Consider the following 25972-nt stretch of genomic DNA (forward strand, 5'->3'; position numbering starts at 1 on the left):
AGCTGTTATAGTGGTTATAACCAGCTGTTATAGTGGTTATAACCAGCTGTTAGTGGTTATAACCAGTTGTTTCAGCATTATAACCAGTTGTTATAGTGGTTAGAACCAGCTGTTATAGTGGTTATAACCAGCTGTTTCAGCATTATAACTAGTTGTTATAGTGGTTATAACCAGCTGTTATAGTGGTTATAACCAGCTGTTATAGTGGTTATAACCAGCTGTTATAGTGGTTATAACCAGCTGTTATTTTGGCTTTAACCAGTATACAACCTGTTACAGCATTATAACTAGTGGTTATAGTGGTTTTAACCAGTATACAACCTGTTTCAGCATTATAACTAGTGGTTATAGTGGTTTTAACCAGCTGTTATTTTGGCTTTAACCAGTATACAACCTGTTTCAGCATTATAACCAGTTGTTATAGTGGTTTTAACCAGCTGTTATAGTGGTTATAACCAGCTGTTATAGTGGTTTTAACCAGCATACAACCTGTTACAGCATTATAACTAGTGGTTATAGTGGTTATAACCAGCTGTTACAGCATTATAACTAGTGGTTATAGTGGCTTTAACCAGCATACAACCTGTTTCAGCATTATAACCAGTTGTTATAGTGCTTATAACCAGCTGTTTCAGCATTATAACTAGTTGTTATAGTGGTTATAACCAGCTGTTATAGTGGTTATAACCAGCTGTTATAGTGGTTATAACCAGCTGTTATAGTGGTTATAACCAGCTGTTAGTGGTTATAACCAGTTGTTTCAGCATTATAACCAGCTGTTATAGTGGTTAGAACCAGTTGTTATAGTGGTTATAACCAGCTGTTTCAGCATTATAACTAGTTGTTATAGTGGTTATAACCATCTGTTATAGTGGTTATAACCAGTTGTTTCAGCATTATAACTAGTTGTTATAGTGGTTATAACCAGTTGTTATAGTGGTTATAACCAGCTGTTATAGTGGTTATAACCAGCTGTTATAGTGGTTATAACCAGCTGTTTCAGCATTATAACTAGTTGTTATAGTGGTTATAACCAGTTGTTATAGTGGTTATAACCAGCTGTTATAGTGGTTATAACCAGCTGTTTCAGCATTATAACTAGTTGTTATAGTGGTTATAACCAGTTGTTATAGTGGTTATAACCAGCTGTTTCAGCATTATAACTAGTTGTTATAGTGGTTATAACCAGTTGTTATAGTGGTTAGAACCAGTTGTTATAGTGGTTATAACCAGCTGTTTCAGCATTATAACTAGTTGTTATAGTGGTTATAACCAGCTGTTATAGTGGTTATAACCAGCTGTTATAGTGGTTATAACCAGCTGTTTCAGCATTATAACTAGTTGTTATAGTGGTTATAACCAGTTGTTATAGTGGTTATAACCAGTTGTTATAGTGGTTATAACCAGCTGTTATAGTGGTTATAACCAGCTGTTATAGTGGTTATAACCAGCTTCTGTGTCACTGTCCAGTCAAACGAGACAAGTTGCTTGACAAGACAGTGCTGATGAAACATGGTCATACCTGATACTCAACGATATCAAACCGATCAAATATTCTTTCAATCCAAACTAAAATCGCTAACGATCATCGTAAACACAAGATAACACGTACTTCTCGTACCGTAACCACAACCCTTGTCATAACAAGAGACAGTCAACAAGCAACTCCCCCAAAAACTGGACAACACAACATCTAATTTGTGTGAGTGAACACAGAATCCTAAATCCAAGCCTACAGTAGAGTTTGACCTCATACTAATGTAACTGATTTCCTGCTCTTCTTTTCAACAGCTGAGGACTAGCTAACGAGAGGCACTTAGAAGATCATGTAAAACTAGTGCCAGTAGGTTAACATCACATGTTCTCACTAGCAGAGACCTAGTGGAGCTAACAGTAGGTTAACATCACATGTTCTCACTAGCAGAGACCTAGCGGAGCTAACAGTAGGTTAACATCACATGTTCTCACTAGCAGAGACCTAGCGGAGCTAACAGTAGGTTAACATCACATGTTCTCACTAGCAGAGACCTAGCGGAGCTAACAGTAGGTTAACATCACATGTTCTCACTAGCAGAGACCTAGCGGAGCTAACAGTAGGTTAACATCACATGTTCTCACTAGCAGAGTCCTAGTGGAGCTAACAGTAGGTTAACATCACATGTTCTCACTAGCAGAGACCTAGTGGAGCTAACAGTAGGTTAACATCACATGTTCTCACTAGCAGAGACCTAGCGGAGCTAACAGTAGGTTAACATCACATGTTCTCACTAGCAGAGACCTAGCGGAGCTAACAGTAGGTTAACATCACATGTTCTCACTAGCAGAGACCTAGCGGAGCTAACAGTAGGTTAACATCACATGTTCTCACTAGCAGAGACCTAGTGGAGCTAACAGTAGGTTAACATCACATGTTCTCACTAGCAGAGACCTAGTGGAGCTAACAGTAGGTTAACATCACATGTTCTCACTAGCAGAGACCTAGTGGAGCTAACAGTAGGTTAACATCACATGTTCTCACTAGCAGAGACCTGCGGAGCTAACAGTAGGTTAACATCACATGTTCTCACTAGCAGAGTCCTAGTGGAGCTAACAAACAGTAGGTTAACATCACATGTTCTCACTAGCAGAGTCCTAGTGGAGCTAACAGTAGGTTAACATCACATGTTCTCACTAGCAGAGACCTAGTGGAGCTAACAGTAGGTTAACATCACATGTTCTCAATAGCAGAGACAGCGGAGCTAACAGTAGGTTAACATCACATGTTCTCACTAGCAGAGACCTAGTGGAGCTAACAGTAGGTTAACATCACATGTTCTCACTAGCAGAGACCTAGTGGAGCTAACAGTAGGTTAACATCACATGCAGCAGGTCTCACTAGCAGAGACCTAGTGGAGCTAACAGTAGGTTAACATCACATGTTCTCACTAGCAGAGACCTAGCGGAGCTAACAGTAGGTTAACATCAGCATGTTCTCACTAGCAGAGACCTAGTGGAGCTAACAGTAGGTTAACATCACATGTTCTCACTAGCAGAGACCTGCGGAGCTAAAAGAGCAGTAGGTTAACATCACATATTCTCACTAGCAGAGACCTAGTGGAGCTAACAGTAGGTTAACATCACATGTTCTCACTAGCAGAGACCTAGTGGAGCTAACAGTAGGTTAACATCACATGTTCTCACTAGCAGAGTCCTAGTGGAGCTAACAGGAGCAAAGTTGTGTTAGTTAGTTAGCATCACTCACCCTCCCTGTCCTGTGTTCAGCATCACTCACCCTCCCTGTCCTGTGTTCAGCATCACTCACCCTCCCTGTCCTGCGTTCAGCATCACTCACCCTCCCTGTCCTGCGTTCAGCATCACTCACCCTCCCTGCCCTGCGTTCAGCATCACTCACCCTCCCTGCGTTCAGCATCACTCACCCTCCCTGGGTTCAGCATCACTCACCCTCCCTGCCCTGCGTTCAGCATCACTCACCCTCCCTGCGTTCAGAATCACTCACCCTCCCTGCCCTCACCGTCACACAGCTGTTCACCTTTAGCTGTATCTTTCCCATCATGCCTGCATGTTCTGCTATTGGACAACAGGGAACTCACCAGTACATAGTAGTAAGCATACAGTGCAGCCAGGTGATGCACTACAAAGAACTTGTCGCCTATCGCCTTCCAATAGTAAAATATTATCAGCAGATCTGGAACACAAAGGGAAAGAGCAACACAGGAGTTAACTGAGATCATGTTGCAGCGGGTGACCACAAAGGGAAAGAGCAACACGGGAGTTTAACTGAGATCATGTTGCAGCAGGTGAACACAAAGGGAAAGAGCAACACGGGAGTTAACTGAGATCATGTTGCAGCAGGTGAACACAAAGGGAAAGAGCAACACGGGAGTTTAACTGAGATCATGTTGCAGCAGGTGACCACAAAGGGAAAGAGCAACACGGGGTTTAACTGAGATCATGTTGCAGCAGGTGACCACAAAGGGAAAGAGCAACACGGGAGTTTAACTGAGATCATGTTGCAGCAGGTGAACACAAAGGGAAAGAGCAACACGGGAGTTTAACTGAGATCATGTTGCAGCAGGTGAACACAAAGGGAAAGAGCAACACGGGAGTTTAACTGAGATCATGTTGCAGCAGGTGAACACAAAGGGAAAGAGCAACACGGGAGTTAACTGAGATCATGTTGCAGCAGATCTGGAACACAAAGGGAAAGAGCAACACGGGAGTTTAACTGAGATCATGTTGCAGCAGGTGAACACAAAGGGAAAGAGCAACACGGGAGTTTAACTGAGATCATGTTGCAGCAGGTGACCACAAAGGGAAAGAGCAACACGGGAGTTAACTGAGATCATGTTGCAGCAGGTGAACACAAAGGGAAAGAGCAACACGGGAGTTTAACTGAGATCATGTTGCAGCAGGTGAACACAAAAGAAAGAGCAACACGGGAGTTTAACTGAGATCATGCCTGCAGCGGGGAACACAAAGGGAAAGAGCAACACTGGAGTTTAAAGATCATGTTGCAGCAGGTGAACAGCAAAGGGAAAGAGCAACACTGGGAGTTAACTGAGATCATGTTGCAGGAAGGTGAACACAAAGGGAAAGAGCAACACCTGGGAGTTTAGCCTGAGATCATGTTGCAAAGACAGCCTGTGAACACAAAGGGAAAGACAACCTGGGGAGTTAACTGACAGCATGTTGCAGCAGGTGAACACAGGGAAAGAGAACACGGGAGTTTAAAGAGATCATGTTGCAGAAGGTGAACAGCAAAGGAAAGACAGCCTGGGAGTTTAAAGACAGCCTGTTGCAGCAGGTGAAAGACAAAGGTGAAAGACAGCCTGTACGGAGTTTAAAAGAGATCCTGTTGGAACAAAGACAGCTGAACGGTGAAAGACAGCCTGTAGGAAGGGAAAGAGCAACAGCCTGGTGGAACTGAGATCATGCCTGCAGCAGGTGAACACCTGTAGGAAAGGAAAGAGAACAGCCTGAGTTTAACTGAGATCATGTTGCAGCAGGTGACCAGCAAAGGGAAAGAGCAGCCTGGGAGTTTAACTGAGATCATGTTGCAGCAGGTGAACACAAAGGGAAAGAGCAGCCTGAGTTTAACTGAGATCATGTTGGCAGGTGAACAGCAAAGGGAAAGACAGCCTGGTGTTAACTGAAAGACAGCCTGTTGCAGCAGGTGAACACAAAGGGAAAGAGCAGCACTGGAGTTTAACTGAGATCATGTTGCAGCAGGTGAACACAAAGGGAAAGAGCAAAGACACCTGGGAGTTTAACTGAGATCATGTTGCAGCAGGTGAACAGCAAAGGGAAAGAGCAACACGGGAGTTTAACTGAGATCATGTTGCAGCAGGTGACCACAAAGGAAAGAGCAGCACTGGGAGTTTAACTGAGATCATGTTGCAGCAGGTGAACACAGCCTGTGGAACGGTGAAAGACAGAGCAACACGGGAGTTAACTGAGATCATGTTGCAGCAGGTGAACACAAAACGGTGAAAGAGCAACACTGGGGAGTTTAAAGATCATGCCAGGTGAACACAAAGGTAAAAGACAGCCTGAGATCATGTTGCAGCAGGTGAACACAAAGACAGCCTGTAGAAAGAAAGACAGCCTGGGAGTTTAAAGATCAGCCTTGCAACGGGTGAACACAAAGGGAAAGAGCAGCCAGGAGTTTAACTGAGATCCTGTTGCAGGAACGGGTGAACACAAAGGGAAAGAGCAACACTGGTTTAACTGAGATCATGACAGCAGGTGAACACAAAGAAAGCCTGGTGGAACGGTGAAAGACAGCCTGTAGGAACTGAAAGACATGTTGCAGCAGGTGAACACAAAGCCTGAAAGAAAACAGCCTGAGTTTAACTGAGATCATGCCTGCAGGTGAACACAAAGGGAAAGAAAGCAACAGCCTGAGATCATGTTGCAGCAGGTGACCAGCCTGTGGAAGGGAAAGAGCAACACGGGAGTTTAACTGAGATCATGTTGCAGCAGGTGACCAAAAGGGAAAGAGCCTGGGAGTTAACTGAGATCAGTTGCAGCCTGGTGAACACAAAGGGAAAGAGCAACACGGGAGTTTAACTGAGATCATGTTGCAGCAGGTGAACACAAAGGGAAAGAGCAACACGGGAGTTTAACTGAGATCATGTTGCAGCAGGTGAACAGCAAAGGGAAAGAGCAACACGGGAGTTTAACTGAGACAGCCTGTTGGAGCAGGTGAAAGACAGGGAAAGAGCAACACGGGAGTTTAACTGAGATCATGAAAGCAGCAGGGAATGAACACAAAGGGAAAGAGCAACACGGGAGTTTAACTGAGATCATGTTGCAGCAGGTGAACACAAAGGGAAAGAGCAACACGGGAGTTAACTGAGAACATGTTGCAGCAGGTGAACACAAAGGAAAGAGCAACAAAGAGTTAACTGAGATCATGTTGCAGCAGACAACACAAAGGGAAAGAGCAACACGGAGTTTAACTGAGATCATGTTGCAGCAGGTGAACACAAAGGGAAAGAGCAACACGGGAGTTAACTGAGATCATGTTGCAGCAGGTGAACACAAAGGGAAAGAGCAACACGGAGTTTAACTGAGATCATGTTGCAAGACAGGTGAACACAAAGGGAAAGAGCAACACTGAGTTTAACTGAGATCATGTTGCAGCAGGTGAACACAAAGGGAAAGAGCAACACGGGAGTTAACTGAGATCATGTTGCAGCAGGTGAACACAAAGGGAAAGAGCAACACGGGAGTTTAACTGAGATCATGTTGCAGCAGGTGACCACAAAGGGAAAGAGCAACACGGGAGTTAACTGAGATCATGTTGCAGCAGGTGAACACAAAGCTGGGTTCAGAAATGAAACTATAAAACAAAACATTTTTACAGTCAAAAAGGAAATAGCCGGTGTTCCCGATGCCGATACCCAACGTCGGCGAAGTGTGGCTAAAGATGGTCGAGGATGACCTGTAATGAACGAGGAACGGCGATAGAAAGCCTGGTAAATCAAATCAAAGTTTATTTGTCACGTGCGCCGAATACAACAGGTTTGTAGACCTTACAGTGAAATGCTTACTTACAGGCTCTAACCAATGGTGCGGGAAAAAAAGAGCCTGTAAAGAAAGTGTGTGTGACAGCCTGTGGAACGGTGAAAGACAGCCTGTGGTGTGTGTGTGTGTGTGTGTGACAGTGTGTGTGTGTGTGTGAAAGACAGCCTGTGTGAAACGGTGAAAGACAGCCTGTAGTGTGTGACAGCCTGTGTGTGAAACGTGTGAAAGACAGCCTGTAGGAATGGTGAAAGACAGCCTGTGGTAAGTAAAGAAGCCTGTGGAACAGTAAAAGACAGCCTGAAAATAAAAGACAGCAAGGAATGGTGAAACACAGCCTGTTAGGAACAGGCTTATTGAGGTAGTATGTACATGTAGGTATGGTTAAAGTGACTAAGGAATGTAGTGAACAAGGAATGATGAAAGACAGCCTGTAGGAATGGTGAAAGACAGCCTGGTGGAACGGTGAAAGACAGCCTGGTGGAACGGTGAAAGACAGCCTGGTGGAACGGTGAAAGACAGCCTGGTGGAACGGTGAAAGACAGCCTGGTGGAACGGTGAAAGACAGCCTGTAGGAACGGTGAAAGACAGCCTGGTGGAACGGTGAAAGACAGCCTGGTGGAACGGTGAAAGACAGCCTGTAGGAACGGTGAAAGACAGCCTGGTGGAACGGTGAAAGACAGCCTGGTGGAACGGTGAAAGACAGCCTGTAGGAACGGTGAAAGACAGCCTGTAGGAACGGTGAAAGACAGCCTGGTGGAACGGTGAAAGACAGCCTGGTGGAACGGTGAAAGACAGCCTGGTGGAACGGTGAAAGACAGCCTGTAGGAACGGTGAAAGACAGCCTGTAGGAACGGTGAAAGACAGCCTGGTGGAACGGTGAAAGACAGCCTGGTGGAACGGTGAAAGACAGCCTGGTGGAACGATGAAAGACAGCCTGGTGGAACGATGAAAGACAGCCTGGTGGAACGGTGAAAGACAGCCTGGTGGAACGATGAAAGACAGCCTGTAGGAACGGTGAAAGACAGCCTGGTGGAACGGTGAAAGACAGCCTGGTGGAACGGTGAAAGACAGCCTGGTGGAATGGTGAAAGACAGCCTGGTGGAACGGTGAAAGACAGCCTGTAGGAACGGTGAAAGACAGCCTGGTGGAACGGTGAAAGACAGCCTGTAGGAACGGTGAAAGACAGCCTGGTGGAACGGTGAAAGACAGCCTGTAGGAACGGTGAAAGACAGCCTGGTGGAACGGTGAAAGACAGCCTGGTGGAACGGTGAAAGACAGCCTGGTGGAACGGTGAAAGACAGCCTGGTGGAACGGTGAAAGACAGCCTGGTGGAACGGTGAAAGACAGCCTGTAGGAACGGTGAAAGACAGCCTGGTGGAACGGTGAAAGACAGCCTGGTGGAACGGTGAAAGACAGCCTGGTGGAACGATGAAAGACAGCCTGGTGGAACGGTGAAAGACAGCCTGGTGGAACGGTGAAAGACAGCCTGGTGGAACGGTGAAAGACAGCCTGGTGGAACGGTGAAAGACAGCCTGGTGGAACGGTGAAAGACAGCCTGTAGGAACGGTGAAAGACAGCCTGTAGGAACGGTGAAAGACAGCCTGTAGGAACGGTGAAAGACAGCCTGGTGGAACGGTGAAAGACAGCCTGTAGGAACGGTGAAAGACAGCCTGGTGGAACGGTGAAAGACAGCCTGGTGGAACGATGAAAGACAGCCTGGTGGAATGATGAAAGACAGCCTGGTGGAACGATGAAAGACAGCCTGGAGGAACGGTGAAAGACAGCCTGGTGGAATGATGAAAGACAGCCTGGTGGAACGGTGAAAGACAGCCTGTAGGAACGGTGAAAGACAGCCTGGTGGAATGATGAAAGACAGCCTGGTGGAACGGTGAAAGACAGCCTGGTGGAACGGTGAAAGACAGCCTGGTGGAACGGTGAAAGACAGCCTGTAGGAACGATGAAAGACAGCCTGGTGGAATGATGAAAGACAGCCTGGTGGAACGGTGAAAGACAGCCTGTAGGAACGGTGAAAGACAGCCTGGTGGAATGATGAAAGACAGCCTGGTGGAATGGGTGAAAGACAGCCTGGTGGAACGGTGAAAGACAGCCTGGTGGAATGGTGAAAGACAGCCTGGTGGAACGGTGAAAGACAGCCTGGTGGAACGGTGAAAGACAGCCTGTAGGAACGGTGAAAGACAGCCTGTAGGAACGGTAAAGACAGCCTGGTGGAACGATGAAAGACAGCCTGTAGGAACGGTGAAAGACAGCCTGGTGGAACAGGGTGAAAGACAGCCTGGTGGAACGATGAAAGACAGCCTGGTGGAACGGTAAAAGACAGCCTGTAGGAACGGTGAAAGACAGCCTGGTGGAATGGTGAAAGACAGCCTGTAGGAACGGTGAAAGACAGCCTGTAGGAACGGTGAAAGACAGCCTGGTGGAACGGTGAAAGACAGCCTGGTGGAACGGTGAAAGACAGCCTGGTGGAACGATGAAAGACAGCCTGGTGGAACGATGAAAGACAGCCTGGTGGAACGGTAAAAGACAGCCTGTAGGAACGGTGAAAGACAGCCTGGTGGAACGATGAACAGACAGCCTGGTGGAACGGTGAAAGACAGCCTGTAGGAACGGTGAAAGACAGCCTGTAGGAACGGTGAAAGACAGCCTGGTGGAACGGTGAAAGACAGCCTGGTGGAACGGTGAAAGACAGCCTGTAGGAACGGTGAAAGACAGCCTGTAGGAACGGTGAAAGACAGCCTGTAGGAACGGTGAAAGACAGCCTGGTGGAACGGTGAAAGACAGCCTGTAGGAACGGTGAAAGACAGCCTGGTGGAACGGTGAAAGACAGCCTGGTGGAACGGTGAAAGACAGCCTGTAGGAACGGTGAAAGACAGCCTGTAGGAACGGTGAAAGACAGCCTGTAGGAACGGTGAAAGACAGCCTGTAGGAACGGTGAAAGACAGCCTGGTGGAACGGTGAAAGACAGCCTGTAGGAACGGTGAAAGTGTGTATGCGACTAAAGTGTGTCCGTGCCGATCTTACCAGATATGAGGTAGCCTGTTGTCATGCCAACATTTATCTTCACAAGTGTGGGATCTCCCCTGTTGGCAGAAGACGGGATAATCGTTCAATACATCACAACAGGATCCTATATAACATACAGTAACAGGGTCATATATAACATACAGTAACAGGGTCCTATATAACCTACAGTAACAGGGTTCTATATAACATACAGTAACAGGATCCTATATAACATACAGTAACAGGATCCTATATAACATACAGTAACAGGGTCCTATATAACATACAGTAACAGGATCCTATATAACATACAGTAACAGGATCCTATATAACATACAGTAACAGGATCCTATATAACATACAGTAACAGGGTCCTATATAACATACAGTAACAGGGTCCTATATAACATACAGTAACAGGATCCTATATAACATACAGTAACAGGATCCTATATAACATACAGTAACAGGATCCTATATAACATACAGTAACAGGATCCTATATAACATACAGTAACAGGATCCTATATAACATACAGTAACAGGATCCTATATAACATACAGTAACAGGATCCTATATAACATACAGTAACAGGATCCTATATAACATACAGTAACAGGATCCTATATAACATACAGTAACAGGATCCTATATAACATACAGTAACAGGATCCTATATAACATACAGTAACAGGATCCTATATAACATACAGTAACAGGGTCCTATATAACATACAGTAACAGGATCCTATATAACATACAGTAACAGGATCCTATATAACATACAGTAACAGGGTCCTATATAACATACAGTAACAGGGGTCCTATATAACATACAGTAACAGGGTCCTATATAACATACAGTAACAGGGTCCTATATAACATACAGTAACAGGGTCCTATATAACATACAGTAACAGGATCTATATAACATACAGTAACAGGATCCTATATAACAGGATCCTTTATAACATACAGTAACAGGATCCTATATAACATACAGTAACAGGGTCCTATATAACATACAGTAACAGGGTCCTATATAACATACAGTAACAGGGTCCTATATAACATACAGTAACAGGATCCTATATAACATACAGTAACAGGGTCCTATATAACATACAGTAACAGGGTCCTATATAACATATATAACATACAGTAACAGGATCCTATATAACATACAGTAACAGGATCCTATATAACATACAGTAACAGGATCCTATATAACATACAGTAACAGGATCCTCCTATATAACATACAGTAACAGGATCCTATATAACATACAGTAACAGGATCCTATATAACATACAGTAACAGGGTACAGTAACAGGGTCCTATATAACATACAGTAACAGGGTCCTATATAACATACAGTAACAGGAACCTATATAACATACAGTAACAGGGTCCTATATAACATACAGTAACAGGATCCTATATAACATACAGTAACAGGATCCTATATAACATACAGTAACAGGATCCTATATAACATACAGTAACAGGATCATACTCCTATATAACATACAGTAACAGGGTCCTATATAACATACAGTAACAGGGTCCTATATAACATACAGTAACAGGATCCTATATAACATACAGTAACAGGATCCTATATAACATACAGTAACAGGATCCTATATAACATACAGTAACAGGGTCCTATATAACATACAGTAACAGGATCCTATATAACATACAGTAACAGGATCCTATATAACATACAGTAACAGGATCCTATATAACATACAGTAACAGGGTCCTATATAACATACAGTAACAGGATCCTATATAACATACAGTAACAGGGTCCTATATAACATACAGTAACAGGGTCCTATATAACATACAGTAACAGGGTCCTATATAACATACAGTAACAGGGTCCTATATAACATACAGTAACAGGATCCTATATAACATACAGTAACAGGGTCCTATATAACATACAGTAACAGGGTCCTATATAACATACAGTAACAGGGTCCTATAACAACAGTAACAGTAACAGGGTCCTATATAACATACAGTAACAGGGTCCTATATAACCTACAGTAACAGGGTCCTATATAACATACAGTAACAGGGTCCTATATAACATACAGTAACAGGGTCCTATATAACATACAGTAACAGGATCCTATATAACATACAGTAACAGGATCCTATATAACATACAGTAACAGGGTCCTATATAACATACAGTAACAGGGTCCTATATAACATACAGTAACAGGGTCCTATATAACATACAGTAACAGGGTCCTATATAACATACAGTAACAGGATCCTATATAACATACAGTAACAGGATCCTATATAACATACAGTAACAGGGTCCTATATAACATACAGTAACAGGATCCTATATAACATACAGTAACAGGATCATATATAACATACAGTAACAGGGTCCTATATAACATACAGTAACAGGATCCTATATAACATACAGTAACAGGAACAGGATCCTATATAACATACAGTAACAGGATCCTATATAACATACAGTAACAGGGTCCTATATAACATACAGTAACAGGATCCTATATAACATACAGTAGCAGGATCCTATATAACATACAGTAACAGGATCCTATATAACATACAGTAACAGGGTCCTATATAACATACAGTAACAGGATCCTATATAACATACAGTAACAGGATCCTATATAACATACAGTAACAGGATCCTATATAACATACAGTAACAGGGTCCTATATAACATACAGTAACAGGATCCTCACCAGACGGGGTCTTCATTGACGGCGTCGTCAAACAGCAGGATGTAGAGGCAAAAGAACCCCACTACCAGGGCATGGAGTGTGGACACCGTCCTGAAACACACAGAAACCTGGTCAAGTCTGTGATGAAACACACAGAAACCTGGTCAAGTCTGTGATGAAACACACAGAAACCTGGTCAAGTCTGTGATGAAACACACAGAAACCTGGTCAAGTCTGTGATGAAACACACAGAAACCTGGTCAAGTCTGTGATGAAACACACAGAAACCTGGTCAAGTCTGTGATGAAACACACAGAAACCTGGTCAAGTCTGTGATGAAACACACAGAAACCTGGTCAAATCTGTGATGAAACACACAGAAACCTGGTCAAGTCTGTGATGAAACAAACAGAAACCTGGTCAAATCTGTGATGAAACAAACAGAAACCTGGTCAAATCTGTGATGAAACACACAGAAACCTGGTCAAGTCTGTGATGAAACACACAGAAACCTGGTCAAGTCTGTGATGAAACACACAGAAACCTGGTCAAATCTGTGATGAAACACACAGAAACCTGGTCAAGTCTGTGATGAAACAAACAGAAACCTGGTCAAATCTGTGATGAAACAAACAGAAACCTGGTCAAATCTGTGATGAAACACACAGAAACCTGGTCAAGTCTGTGATGAAACACACAGAAACCTGGTCAAGTCTGTGATGAAACACACAGAAACCTGGTCAAATATGTGATGAAACACACACATCTTGTCAAATCTGTGATGAAACACACACACACACACATACACCTTGTCAAATCTGTGATGAAACACACACACCTTGTCAAATCTGTGATGAAACACACACTTGTCAAATCTGTGATGAAACACACACATCTTGTCAAATCTGTGATGAAACACACACACACCTTGTCAATCTGTGATGAAACACACACACCTTGTCGAATCTGTGATGAAACACACACACACACACACCTTGTCGAATCTGTGATGAAACACACACACACACACCTTGTCGAATCTGTGATGAAACACACACACACACACCTTGTCGAATCTGTGATAAAACACACACACACCTTGTCAAATCTGTGATGAAACACACACACCTTGTCAAATCTGTGATGAAACACACACACCTTGTCAAATCTGTGATGAAACACACACACCTTGTCAAATCTGTGATGAAACACACACACCTTGTCAAATCTGTGATGAAACACACACACCTTGTCAAATCTGTGATGAAACACACACACCTTGTCAAATCTGTGATGAAACACACACACCTTGTCAAATCTGTGATGAAACACACACACCTTGTCAAATCTGTGATGAAACACACACACCTTGTCAAATCTGTGATGAAACACACACACCTTGTCAAATCTGTGATGAAACACACACACCTTGTCAAATCTGTGATGAAACACACACACCTTGTCAAATCTGTGATGAAACACACACACCTTGTCAAATCTGTGATGAAACACACACACCTTGTCAAATCTGTGATGAAACACACACACCTTGTCAAATCTGTGATGAAACACACACACCTTGTCAAATCTGTGATGAAACACACACACCTTGTCAAATCTGTGATGAAACACACACACCTTGTCAAATCTGTGATGAAACACACACACACACACACCTTGTCAAATCTGTGATGAAACACACACACCTTGTGTCAAATCTGTGATGAAACACACACACCTTGTCAAATCTGTGATGAAACACACACACCTTGTCAAATCTGTGATGAACACACACACCTTGTCAAATCTGTGATGAAACACACACACCTTGTCAAATCTGTGATGAAACACACACACCTTGTCAAATCTGTGATGAAACACACACACCACACCTTGTCAAATCTGTGATGAACACACACACCTTGTCAAATCTGTGATGAAACACACACACCTTGTCAAATCTGTGATGAAACACACACACCTTGTCAAATCTGTGATGAAACACACACACCGTGTCAAATCTGTGATGAAACACACACACCTTGTCAAATCTGTGATGAACACACACACCTTGTCAAATCTGTGATGAACACACACACCGTGTCAAATCTGTGATGAAACACTTTTTAATAAGTGATGCAGATTAAGCGTTTCAGAGCACAGGAGGGCGCAGGGTGAATTAACTCTCTGGTTTCACGGCCACCGGCAGGCAGATTCAGCCCAATTAGAGAAGGAGATGAAACGCTGTTCAGGGGTCAGTCAGTCACTCAGATATCACAGTCAGAGGAGAGTCAGTCAGTCAGAGGAGAGTCAGACAGTCAGAGGAGAGTCAGTCAGTCAGAGGAGAGTCAGTCAGTCAGAGGAGAGTCAGTCAGTCAGAGGAGAGTCAGACAGTCAGTCAGAGGAGAGTCAGTCAGTCAGAGGAGAGTCAGTCAGTCAGAGGAGAGTCAGTCAGTCAGAGGAGAGTCAGTCAGTCAGAGAGGAGAGTCAGACAGTCAGTCAGACAGTCAGAGGAGAGTCAGACAGTCAGTCAGAGGAGAGTCAGTCAGTCAGAGGAGAGTCAGACAGTCAGTCAGAGGAGAGTCAGTCAGTCAGAGGAGAGTCAGTCAGTCAGTCAGAGGAGAGTCAGTCAGTCAGAGGAGAGTCAGACAGTCAGAGGAGAGTCAGACAGTCAGAGGAGAGTCAGTCAGTCAGAGGAGAGTCAGTCAGTCAGAGGAGAGTCAGACAGTCAGAGGAGAGTCAGACAGTCAGTCAGAGGAGAGTCAGTCAGTCAGAGGAGAGTCAGTCAGTCAGTCAGAGAGTCAGTCAGTCAGAGGAGAGTCAGTCAGTCAGTCAGAGGAGAGTCAGTCAGTCAGAGGAGAGTCAGACAGTCAGAGGAGAGTCAGTCAGTCAGAGGAGAGTCAGTCAGTCAGAGGAGAGTCAGTCAGTCAGAGGAGAGTCAGTCAGTCAGATATCAGTCAGTCAGTCAGTCAGTCAGTCAGTCAGATATCAGTCAGTCAGATATCAGAGTCAGTCAGTCAAATATAAGTCAGTCAGATATCAGTCAGTCAGACGGCACAGTCAGTCAGTCAGATGGCAGAGAGTCAGTCAGATGGCAGAGAGTCTGGCAGTCAGATGGCAGAGAGTCAGTCAGTCAGATAGCAGAGAGTCTGGCAGTCAGATGGCAGAGTCTGACAGTCAGATGGCAGAGAGTCTGACAGTCAGATGGCAGAGTGTCTGGCAGTCAGATGGCAGAGAGTCTGTCTGTCTGTCTGCCAGTCGGTCTGCCAATCTGTTCATCTCTCCCCCTGGCCATTGGCACGGGCCAGACCAGACAACTACAGAACCTTCACAGACAGGGTCATCTGAGGGTCACCTGTAATCTTTAAAACAGCTGTGCCTTTGCAGACAGACAAGTCAATAGTCCATAGATAATACATGGACGGTTGTAATAACTGAGAATGTGTGAGGTGGTCATGACATCATGATGGTTGATTCATGGAACATTCTTGGAAAACATGATGTAATAACAGTGTTTACAGCAGCATCTTTTGATACGAGCATCTGGTGCGATTTTTATTTATTTAACTGGGCAAGTCAGTTAAGAACAAATTCTTATTTACAATGACGGCCTAGGAACAGTCGGTTAACTGCCTTGTTCAGGGGCAGAACGACTGATTTTTATCTTGTCAGCTCTGGGATTCTATCTTGCAACCTTTCGGTTACTAGACCAACGCTCTAACCACTAGGCCAACACTCTAACCACTAGGCCAACGCTCTAACCACTAGGCCAACAGCGGCCCCAGATAAGGAGCCACATTGAGTAAATGACCTGTGTAATGACCTGTGAAAACACCTGGGTGACTGGAGGCATTGACAAATTAACAACAATAACACATTTATAGCAGACTGTCAAAACTGGCATGTATGTAGTGACACTTGAAGGACGATCATATGATATCAGTGTTGCAGCCAGTAGCCAATGTTGTGTACCTTGAGTTCCATTCCACTTTCTGCTGGTCTGCTAGGCGTAGGAAGCCAGAACTGGCGCGGGGGGAGACCCAGGGACTGACCCGGTGGAAGAGCCACTGGAAGGAGAGGAAACTGGTGACCAAGATGACTAGGATCAGCTGGCTGAACAGGTCCATGGCTGCCCAACCCCACTGGAGAGAGAGAGAGGAAGAGAGGAGAGGAGAGGGAAGAGAGGAAGAGAGGAGAGGGGAGAGAGGAAGAGAGGAAGAGAGGAGAGAGGAAGAGAGGAGAGAGGAAGAGAGGAGAGGGGAAGAGAGGAGAGGGGAGAGAGGAAGAGAGGAGAGGAGAGAGAGGAAGAGAGGAAGAGAGGAAGAGAGGAGAGGGGAGAGAGGAAGAGAGGAAGAGAGGAGAGAAGAGAAGAGAGAAGAGAGGAAGAGAGGAAGAGAGGAAGAGAGGAAGAGGGGAGAGATGAAGTGAGGAGAGAGGAAGAGAGCAGAGAGGAAGAGGGGAGAGAGGAAGAGCGAGGAAGAGAGAGAGCAGAGAAGAGAGAGAAAGAGGAGAGAAAGAGAGCAGAGAAGAGAGAGAAAGAGGAGAGAGGAAGAGATCAAGAGAGGAAGAGAGGAGAGAGGAAGAACGAGGAAGAGAGAGAGAAGAGAGAAGAGAGAGAAAGAGGAGAGAAAGAGAGAGCAGAGAGAAGAGAGAGAAAGAGGAGAGAGTCTTTAAACATTAAAATACAATTTATAAAATGATCACATTTTCACATAAAACACACTATTACAAACAGACATAATACACTGACATATTGACTAGATAAATATTCTAACAGTTTATAAAGATAGATTGATTCTTCATCTGTCATAGTCCACTTTCTTGTATTATATTTAAATGCTTTTAAAGTATCGTTTGAATGTACATATTGAAAGGTTTCATCAGATAAATTATTCAATTTCTTTATTGCTCTGAAACTAAATGTTATTTAGCTTATTTCTCTTTTCTGTCTGGATAACACATAGATGGAGGACAATCTAATCCTAGTATTTAGTAAATGTCTGTCTCTTACCAACTGAATACCACATAGATGGAGGACAATCTATTCATAGTATTGACTGAATGTCTGTCTCTTACCAACTGAATACTACTGTGAATAGAGTTTGGACGTTTTTAAATTGTGTATATGTAACGGATGTGAAACGGCTAGCTTAGTTAGCGGTGTGCGCTAAATAGCGTTTCAATCGGTTACGTCACTCGCTCTGAGACCTTGAAGTAGTAATTCCCCTTGCTCTGCAAGGGCCGTGGCTTTTGTGGAGCGATGGGTAACGATGCTTCGAGGGTGACTGTTGTTGATGTGTGCAGAGGGTCCCTGGTTCGCGCCCGGGTATGGGCGAGGGGACGGTTTAAAAGTATACTGTTACATATATTATGAAATAAAATATGCATGTTTTTTTTCAATGATTTGTTGACTAATGTCCAACCAGGAGCATTGTGTGTGACTACAACAGAAGAACCGTAAATCCACCTTAAAACAATCCCTGCTGCTTTGTTCTGTGAACGTGCAGCCTCCTAATCTCACTTGCTGTTGCATTTTCCCAGACCACAGGACTGTAGTTCACCTGACTCCCAATTAATGCTTAGGGGAGTGGAGAAGCTAGGTGCTTAAGGCTGATCTAGGGGAGTGGAGAAGCTAGGTGCTTAAGGCTGATCTAGGGGAGTGGAGAAGCTAGGTGCTTAAGCTGAACTAGGGGAGTGAAGAAGCTAGGTGCTTAAGGCTGATCTAGGGGAGTGGAGAAGCTAGGTGCTTAAGGCTGATCTAGGGGAGTGGAGAAGCTAGGTGCTTAAGCTGAACTAGGGGAGTGAAGAAGCTAGGTGCTTTAGGCTGATCTAGGGGAGTGGAGAAGCTAGGTGCTTAAGGCTGATCTAGGGGAGTGGAGAAGCTAGGTGCTTAAGCTGAACTAGGGGAGTGGAGAAGCTAGGTGCTTAAGGCTGATCTAGGGGAGTGGAGAAGCTAGGTGCTTAAGCTGAACTAGGGGAGTGGAGAAGCTAGGTGCTTTAGGCTGATCTAGGGGAGTGGAGAAGCTAGGTGCTTTAGGCTGAACTAGGGGAGTGGAGAAGCTAGGTGCTTTAGGCTGATCTAGGGGAGTGGAGAAGCTAGGTGCTTAAGGCTGAACTAGGGGAGTGGAGAAGCTAGGTGCTTAAGGCTGAACTAGGGGAGTGGAGAAGCTAGGTGCTTAAGGCTGAGGAGCCAACCGCGGGTCACAATTCACCTTGTATTATTTCATTTGTTAAGCACTTTTGAAAAACATCTAATGAAGTTTGATAGATCACGAGAGGCACACTGACACAAACAGAGGAAGCGCTGTGGATCATAAAGTGTTTGTGGCAATGCTGACATTATTGCCAGGGACAGGGTCCAGGCAAGGAATAAACAAATGAGTTCACCTAGAACATGGAGCCAATAATATATAATAATAATATATGCCATTTAGCTGACGCTTTTATCCAAAGCGACTTAGAGTCATGTGTGCATACATTCTACGTATGGGTGGTCCCGGGAATCGAACCCACTACCCTGGCGTTACAAGCGCCATGCTCTACCAACTGAGCCACAGAAGGAGATGGTCCCCATCACCACCAGCCAAGGTATTACGCCAGAGACACTGGAGTAGATCATTGCTGATCTATACAATGTGTTAGGCTATAAACACAGGGTAGGCTAAATATTAAAATACCTGTGTAGATATGGTGGGCCTGTCATAGGCTGGACTTTAGGGTTGTCGGCTATCGTTTGTTCTTCTGTAGTTATTGTCACTTGGCCACTCCCCGTGCTCTGGGTGATGGTGGCTTCCTCAGGTAGATTTGTCACGATGATGATGATACTATGATATGCAATGTCATTCGATGGTCTTAAAGTGACAGTACATGATTTCAAGTCCTAGGTATGTATTATTGTCTGAGTAGAGCGCAAGACACCATCTGTGTGTGTATTGTTGTGGTACTGGCTTGAAGAAAGAAGATTGCCAGTTGTTTTTTTTAACCTGTAACTGAACCAAGTTTATTGTAATACAATTGTATATTTTTCATAGTTTTTGCCTGGTCCATTGTATTGCTTATGATCCAACAGGTGGCCTGTCATCACCTGTCTTGTACTGGTTGAGATGGTCCCCGTCACCTACTGTCTCGTACTGGATGAGATGGTCCCCGTCACCAACTGTCTCGTACTGGATGAGATGGTCCCCGTCACCACCTGTCTCGTACTGGTTGAGATGGTCCCCGTCACCACCTGTCTTGTACTGTATGAGATGGTCCCCGTCACCAACTGTCTCCTACTGGATGAGATGGTCCCCGTCACCAACTGTCTCGTACTGGATAAGATGGTCCCCGTCACCACCTGGCTCGTACTGGATGAGATGGTCCCCGTCACCACCTGGCTCGTACTGGATGAGATGGTCCCCGTCACCACCTGGCTCGTACTGGATGAGATGGTCCCCGTCACCACCTGTCTCGTACTGGATGAGATGGTCCCCGTCACCACCTGTCTCGTACTGGTTGAGATGGTCCCCGTCACCACCTGTCTCGTACTGGTTGAGATGGTCCCCATCACCACCTGTCTTGTACTGTATGAGATGGTCCCCGTCTCCACCTGTCTCGTACTGGTTGAGATGGTCCCCGTCTCCAACTGTCTCGTACTGGATGAGATGGTCCCCGTCATCACCTGTCTTGTACTGGTTGAGATGGTCCCCTTCACCAACTGTCTTGTACTGTATGAGATGGTGCCCTTCATTAAACAGCAACCGGCGTAGCCTGGTAGTTGAGCTCTTTCAGGTAACCCTAGTTGGCAGATGTAGCTGGGGCAAACGCTTAATACATCTGACCATATAGGCCCTATGCATCAAAGAAAACACTTGGTTTCCATTGAGCTTGAGACGATGTCAGCAGACTAGAAGGCGAACTGTAGCACACAACAGTGATCCCTGGAGTTCTACAGGAAGTATCCATAGAGATAGGTTCCTTCTGCTGCAGAATGTTCCTTTCTGAACCGTGCAGCGTTCAAGGAGCTCATCCGTACAGATAAAAGCCTTTGGCTCCAACAAGAGCCAGCTCAGCAGACACCACTTACACACAGTGCAGTCTCTATGCAGAGGAGAACCCGAACAACTGGAGATTATCGTGGTTGCAGCTGCGATTGGACACCCTCGAACATAAATTCCCGATGCTGCTGCGATTGGACACCCTCGAACATAAATTCCTGATGCTGCTGCGATTGGACACCCTCGAACATAAATTCCGGATGCTGCTGCGATTGGACACCCTCGAACATAAATTCCTGATGCTGCTGCGATTGGACACCCTCGAACATAAATTCCTGATGCTGCTGCGATTGGACACCCTCAAACATAAATTCCGGATGCTGCTGCGATTGGACACCCTCGAACATAAATTCCTGATGCTGCTGCGATTGGACACCCTCGAACATAAATTCCGGATGCTGCTGCGATTGGACACCCTCGAACATAAATTCCGGATGCTGCTGCGATTGGACACCCTCGAACATAAATTCCTGACGTCCTACTGTACTATGTTGCCACATGAATTCCGTCAGTAACCATTCACGCAGTAAAATGCAGCTGCTAAGCATGTTTGTGCTGCTCTCCAAATATGTTTCTGTCACTTCAGGTAACAACATTTACAGTCATGTATTATTACTGCCTATATTATTACTGCCTATTACTGCCTACTACTGCCTATATTATTACTGCATATTACTGCCTATATTATTACTGCCTATATTATTACTGCCTATATTATTACTGCCTATTACTGCCTATATTATTACTGCCTATATTATTACTGCCTATTACTGCCTATATTATTACTGCCTATATTATTACTGCCTATTACTGCCTATATTATTACTGCCTATATTATTACTGCCTATATTATTACTGCCTATTACTGCCTATATTATTACTGCCTATATTATTACTGCCTATTACTGCCTATTACTGCCTATATTATTACTGCCTATTACTGCCTATTACTGCCTATATTATTACTGCCTATTACTGCCTATATTATTACTGCCTATATTATTACTGCCTATATTATTACTGCCTATACCAGTCGATAGGCAACTCGGCTTTTACACTGCGAATCCCCCCCTGTGCAAGGGACTATTGTGTACTGCAGGTTCAGCCCACCAGCTCCCAGCCCCCAGCCCCCAGCCTCAGCTGTAAAGCCTTTATCCAGCAGCAGCAGTGTTATGGCTATGACCCAGGAGACAGCCTGTCTCAGCCACAGCACTGATGTGTGGCAATAAAACAGACAGATCCTGCCACTCAGAGATACACGCATCAGCATAGCTTCCGCAGCGCAGAAAGAACAATGAACGTACGCAATCACAAAGGACATCTGCTGTAGCTTCGGGTGACTCTCCCAGTGAGCGAGATCAATCACTGTGGTTTACAATCAAAAAAAGGTCCTGACGGACGGAGTCATCAAATCAAATTGTATTTGTCACATGTTTCGTAAACAACAGGTGAAACTAACAGTGAAATGCTGACTTCCCAACAACACAGAGAAAGAAAATAGAGAAATAATATAAAGGTAATGACATGTAATAATAAAAGTTATTTTTTATACCTTTATTTAACCAGGCAAGTCAGTTAAGAACACATTCTTATTTTCAATGATGGCCTGGGAACAGTGGGTTAACTGCCTGTTCAGAGGCAGAACGACAGATTGTGTACCTTGTCAGCTCGGGGGGGTTTGAACACACAACCTTCCGGTTACTAGTCCAACGCTCTAACCACTAGGCTACGCTGCCGCCCCCCCATACAAGATGAGTAATGATAACTAGGCTATATACACAGGGTACCAGTACTGAATAATGATAACTAGGCTATATACACAGGGTACCAGTACTGAGTAATGATAACTAGGCTATATACACAGGGTACCAGTACTGAATAATGATAACTAGGCTATATACACAGGGTACCAGTACTGAATAATGATAACTAGGCTATATACACAGGGTACCAGTACTGAATAATGATAACTAGGCTATATACACAGGGTACCAGTACTGAGTAATGATAACTAGGCTATATACACAGGGTACCAGTACTGAGTAATGATAACTAGGCTATATACACAGGGTACCAGTACTGAGTAGTGATAACTAGGCTATATACACATGGTACTAGTACTGAGTAATGATAACTTGGCTATATACACATGGTACCAGAACTGAGTAACGATAACTTGGCTATATACACATGGTACCAGCACTGAGTAACGATAACTTGGCTATATACACAGGGTACCAGAACTGAGTAACGATAACTTGGCTATATACACAGGGTACCAGTACTGAGTAATGATAACTAGGCTATATACACAGGGTACCAGTACAGAGACAATGATAACTAGGCTATATATACAGGGTACCAGTACAGAGTCAATGATAACTTGGCTATATACACAGAGTACCAGTACTGAGTAGTACCAGTACTGAATCAATGATAACTAGGCTATATACACAGAGTACCAGTACTGAGTAATGATAACTAGGCTATATACACAGAGTACCAGCACTGACTAATGATAACTAGGCTATATACACAGGGTACCAGTACTGAGTCAATGATAACGAGGCTACAGGATAGATAATCCATCTTCACAGTGGAGGTGTCATAATACCCATAATACCTAGCGGTCAAATGGGGAAATGGTTCCAATCATTTTTCCACCATTCCCTTTTCCCATAGCGAATTTTAGGAACACTTCAAATAAGGGCTGTGTTTCATGTAGGTTTACCCTGGCGTGACGTTTTGACAACCGACTACTTTTATCAATATAATCGTCTCTATTTATTCTCAGAATCAAAAAATGCTAATTAACATCAAAGTTGACATCATGCAAAACTACAAATCTCTGCAAGCTTCTGCGCATCAATTTAAAACTTGTTCACAGAATTGTCCATTTAAAGAAATGGAGCCAATTTATGAATTACTACATTTAGCTTGACAGTTAATCCAGAGATTATTTTATTGATTTATTAATAATATCTAAATATTTTCCCCCCTTTTTTCTCCCCAATTGGTAGTAGTTACAGTATTGTCTCATCGCTGCAACTCCCATACGGACTCGGGAGAGGCAAAGGTCAAGAGGCATGAGTCCTCTGAAACACGACCCAACCAAGCCGCACTGCTTCTTGACACAATGCCCATCCAACCAGGAAGCCAGCCACACCAATGTCTCGGAGGAAACACCGTACACCTGGCGACCGTGTCAGCGTGCACTGTGCCAGGCATGCCACAGGAGTCGCTAGAGAGCGATGAGACAAGGATATCCCTGTCGGACAAACCCTCCCTAACCCAGACGACACTGAGCCAATTGTGCGACGCCCCATGGGGCTCCCGGTCGCGGCCGGCTGCGACCCCATGGGGCTCCCGGTCGCGGACGGCTGCGACCCCATGGGGCTCCCGGTCGCGGACGGCTGCGACCCCATGGGACCCCCCGGTCGCGGACGGCTGCGACAGAGCCTGGGCTCGAACCCAGAATCTCTGGTGGCACAGCTAGCACTGTGATGCAGTACCTTAGAGCACTGTGCCACCCAGGAGGCTGATGAATCCATAGATTCTTACATTTTCCTCGATTCGGCAGTCTAGTCCAGATCATCATGGCATTCTTTATGATAGCCACATTAGCAGCTAATTAGCATTTCATTTTGGGGGATAAATACAGCGGAATCACCTTGTCCTAGATAGATTTACAGTTATCAAAACCTCACACCAGGGTAAGCCTACATGAAAGATATTTTATTTTAAGTGTTTCTAAAATCCCCTATGGGAAAAATGAATGGTAGAAAATGATTGGAACCATTTCGCTATGTTTTATGGGTAATGTGACTCATACTGTGGTACTTTATATATAGTAGCAGAAGCATAGGTGATGATGCAAAAAAAAGCTAGGGCAAAAGGGGTCTATGCAGATAGTCAAATAGTTAACCAAAAAGCTCCCTGGACTGACTATTTATCAGTCTTATGACTTGGGGGTTAGAAGCTGTTCAGGGTCCTGTTGGTTCCAGACTTGGTACCGCTTGCCGTGCAGTAGCAGAGAGAACAGTTTATGACTTGGGGGTTAGAAGCTGTTCAGGGTCCTGTTGGTTCCAGACTTGGTACCGCTTGCCGTGCAGTAGCAGAGAGAACAGTTTATGACTTGGGGGTTAGAAGCTGTTCAGGGTCCTGTTGGTTCCAGACTTGGTACCGCTTGCCGTGCAGTAGCAGAGAGAACAGGTTATGACTTGGGTGGCTGGAGTCTTTGAAAACATGTTGGGTCATCCTGGGAGAGTTAGTGTGTGTGTGTGTGTGTGTGTGTGTGTGTGTGTGTGTGTGTGTGTGTGTGTGTGTGTGTGTGTGTGTGTGTGTGTGTGTGTGTGTGTGTGTGTGTGTGTGTGTGTGTGTGTGTGTGTGTGTGTGTGTGTGTGTGTATTTATTTGTTGTTGCTTCTCTGTAATACTACAAGCAACCTAATTTATTGGTACACTGTGTTTACGAACCTGCAGACGAGCTTCAATGCCATACAGCTATTCTTCCGTGGCCACAAACTGCTCTTAAATGCAAGTCAAATTAAGTGCATGCTCTTCAACCGATTGCTGCCCGCACCAGCATCACTACTCTGGACGGTTCTGACTTACAATATGTGGACAACTACAAATACCGAGGTGTCTGGTTAGACTGTAAACTCTCCTTCCAGACTCACATTATGCATCTCCAATCCAAAATTAAATCTAGAATCGGCTTCCTATTTCGCAACAAAGCATCCTCCACTCATGCTGCCAAACATACCCTCGTAAAACTGACCATCCTACGGATCCTCGACTTCGGTGATGTCATCTATAAAATAGCCTCCAACACTCTACTCAACAAATCTACTCAACAAATTGGATGCAGTCTATCACAGTGCCATCTGTTTTGTCACCAAAGCCCCATATATTACCCACCACTGCAACCTGTATGCTCTCGTTAGCTGGCCATAGCTTAAAATTTGTCGCCAAACCCACTGGCTCCAGGTCATCTACAAGTCTCTGCTAGGTAAAGCCCCGCCTTATCTCAGCTCACTGGTCACCATAGCAGCACCCACCCGTAGCAGGCACTCCAGAAGGTGTATCTCACTGGTCACCCCCAAAGCCAATTTCTCCTTTGGAGAAATTTATCCTCCTTTCCTTCCAG

General features: G+C 44.6%; 1 protein-coding gene across 1 annotated transcript in view; it reads right to left on the reverse strand.

Annotated features, from left to right (window-relative positions):
* Positions 1 to 25972, reverse strand: part of LOC118378866 (TLC domain-containing protein 4-B-like) — a 43170-nt gene that overhangs the window by 8972 nt on the left and 8226 nt on the right. The window contains exons 2-5 of the mRNA XM_052499236.1: positions 16761 to 16930; positions 12810 to 12899; positions 10069 to 10127; positions 3591 to 3685 (exon numbers count right to left, since the gene is read on the reverse strand). Coding sequence (XP_052355196.1) covers positions 3591 to 3685; positions 10069 to 10127; positions 12810 to 12899; positions 16761 to 16915 — 399 coding nt within the window. The 5' untranslated portion in view covers positions 16916 to 16930. The remainder of the gene's footprint in view (positions 1 to 3590; positions 3686 to 10068; positions 10128 to 12809; positions 12900 to 16760; positions 16931 to 25972) is intronic.

Source organism: Oncorhynchus keta, chromosome 4 (assembly GCF_023373465.1).
Source record: "Oncorhynchus keta strain PuntledgeMale-10-30-2019 chromosome 4, Oket_V2, whole genome shotgun sequence".
NCBI classification, from domain to species: domain Eukaryota; kingdom Metazoa; phylum Chordata; class Actinopteri; order Salmoniformes; family Salmonidae; genus Oncorhynchus; species Oncorhynchus keta.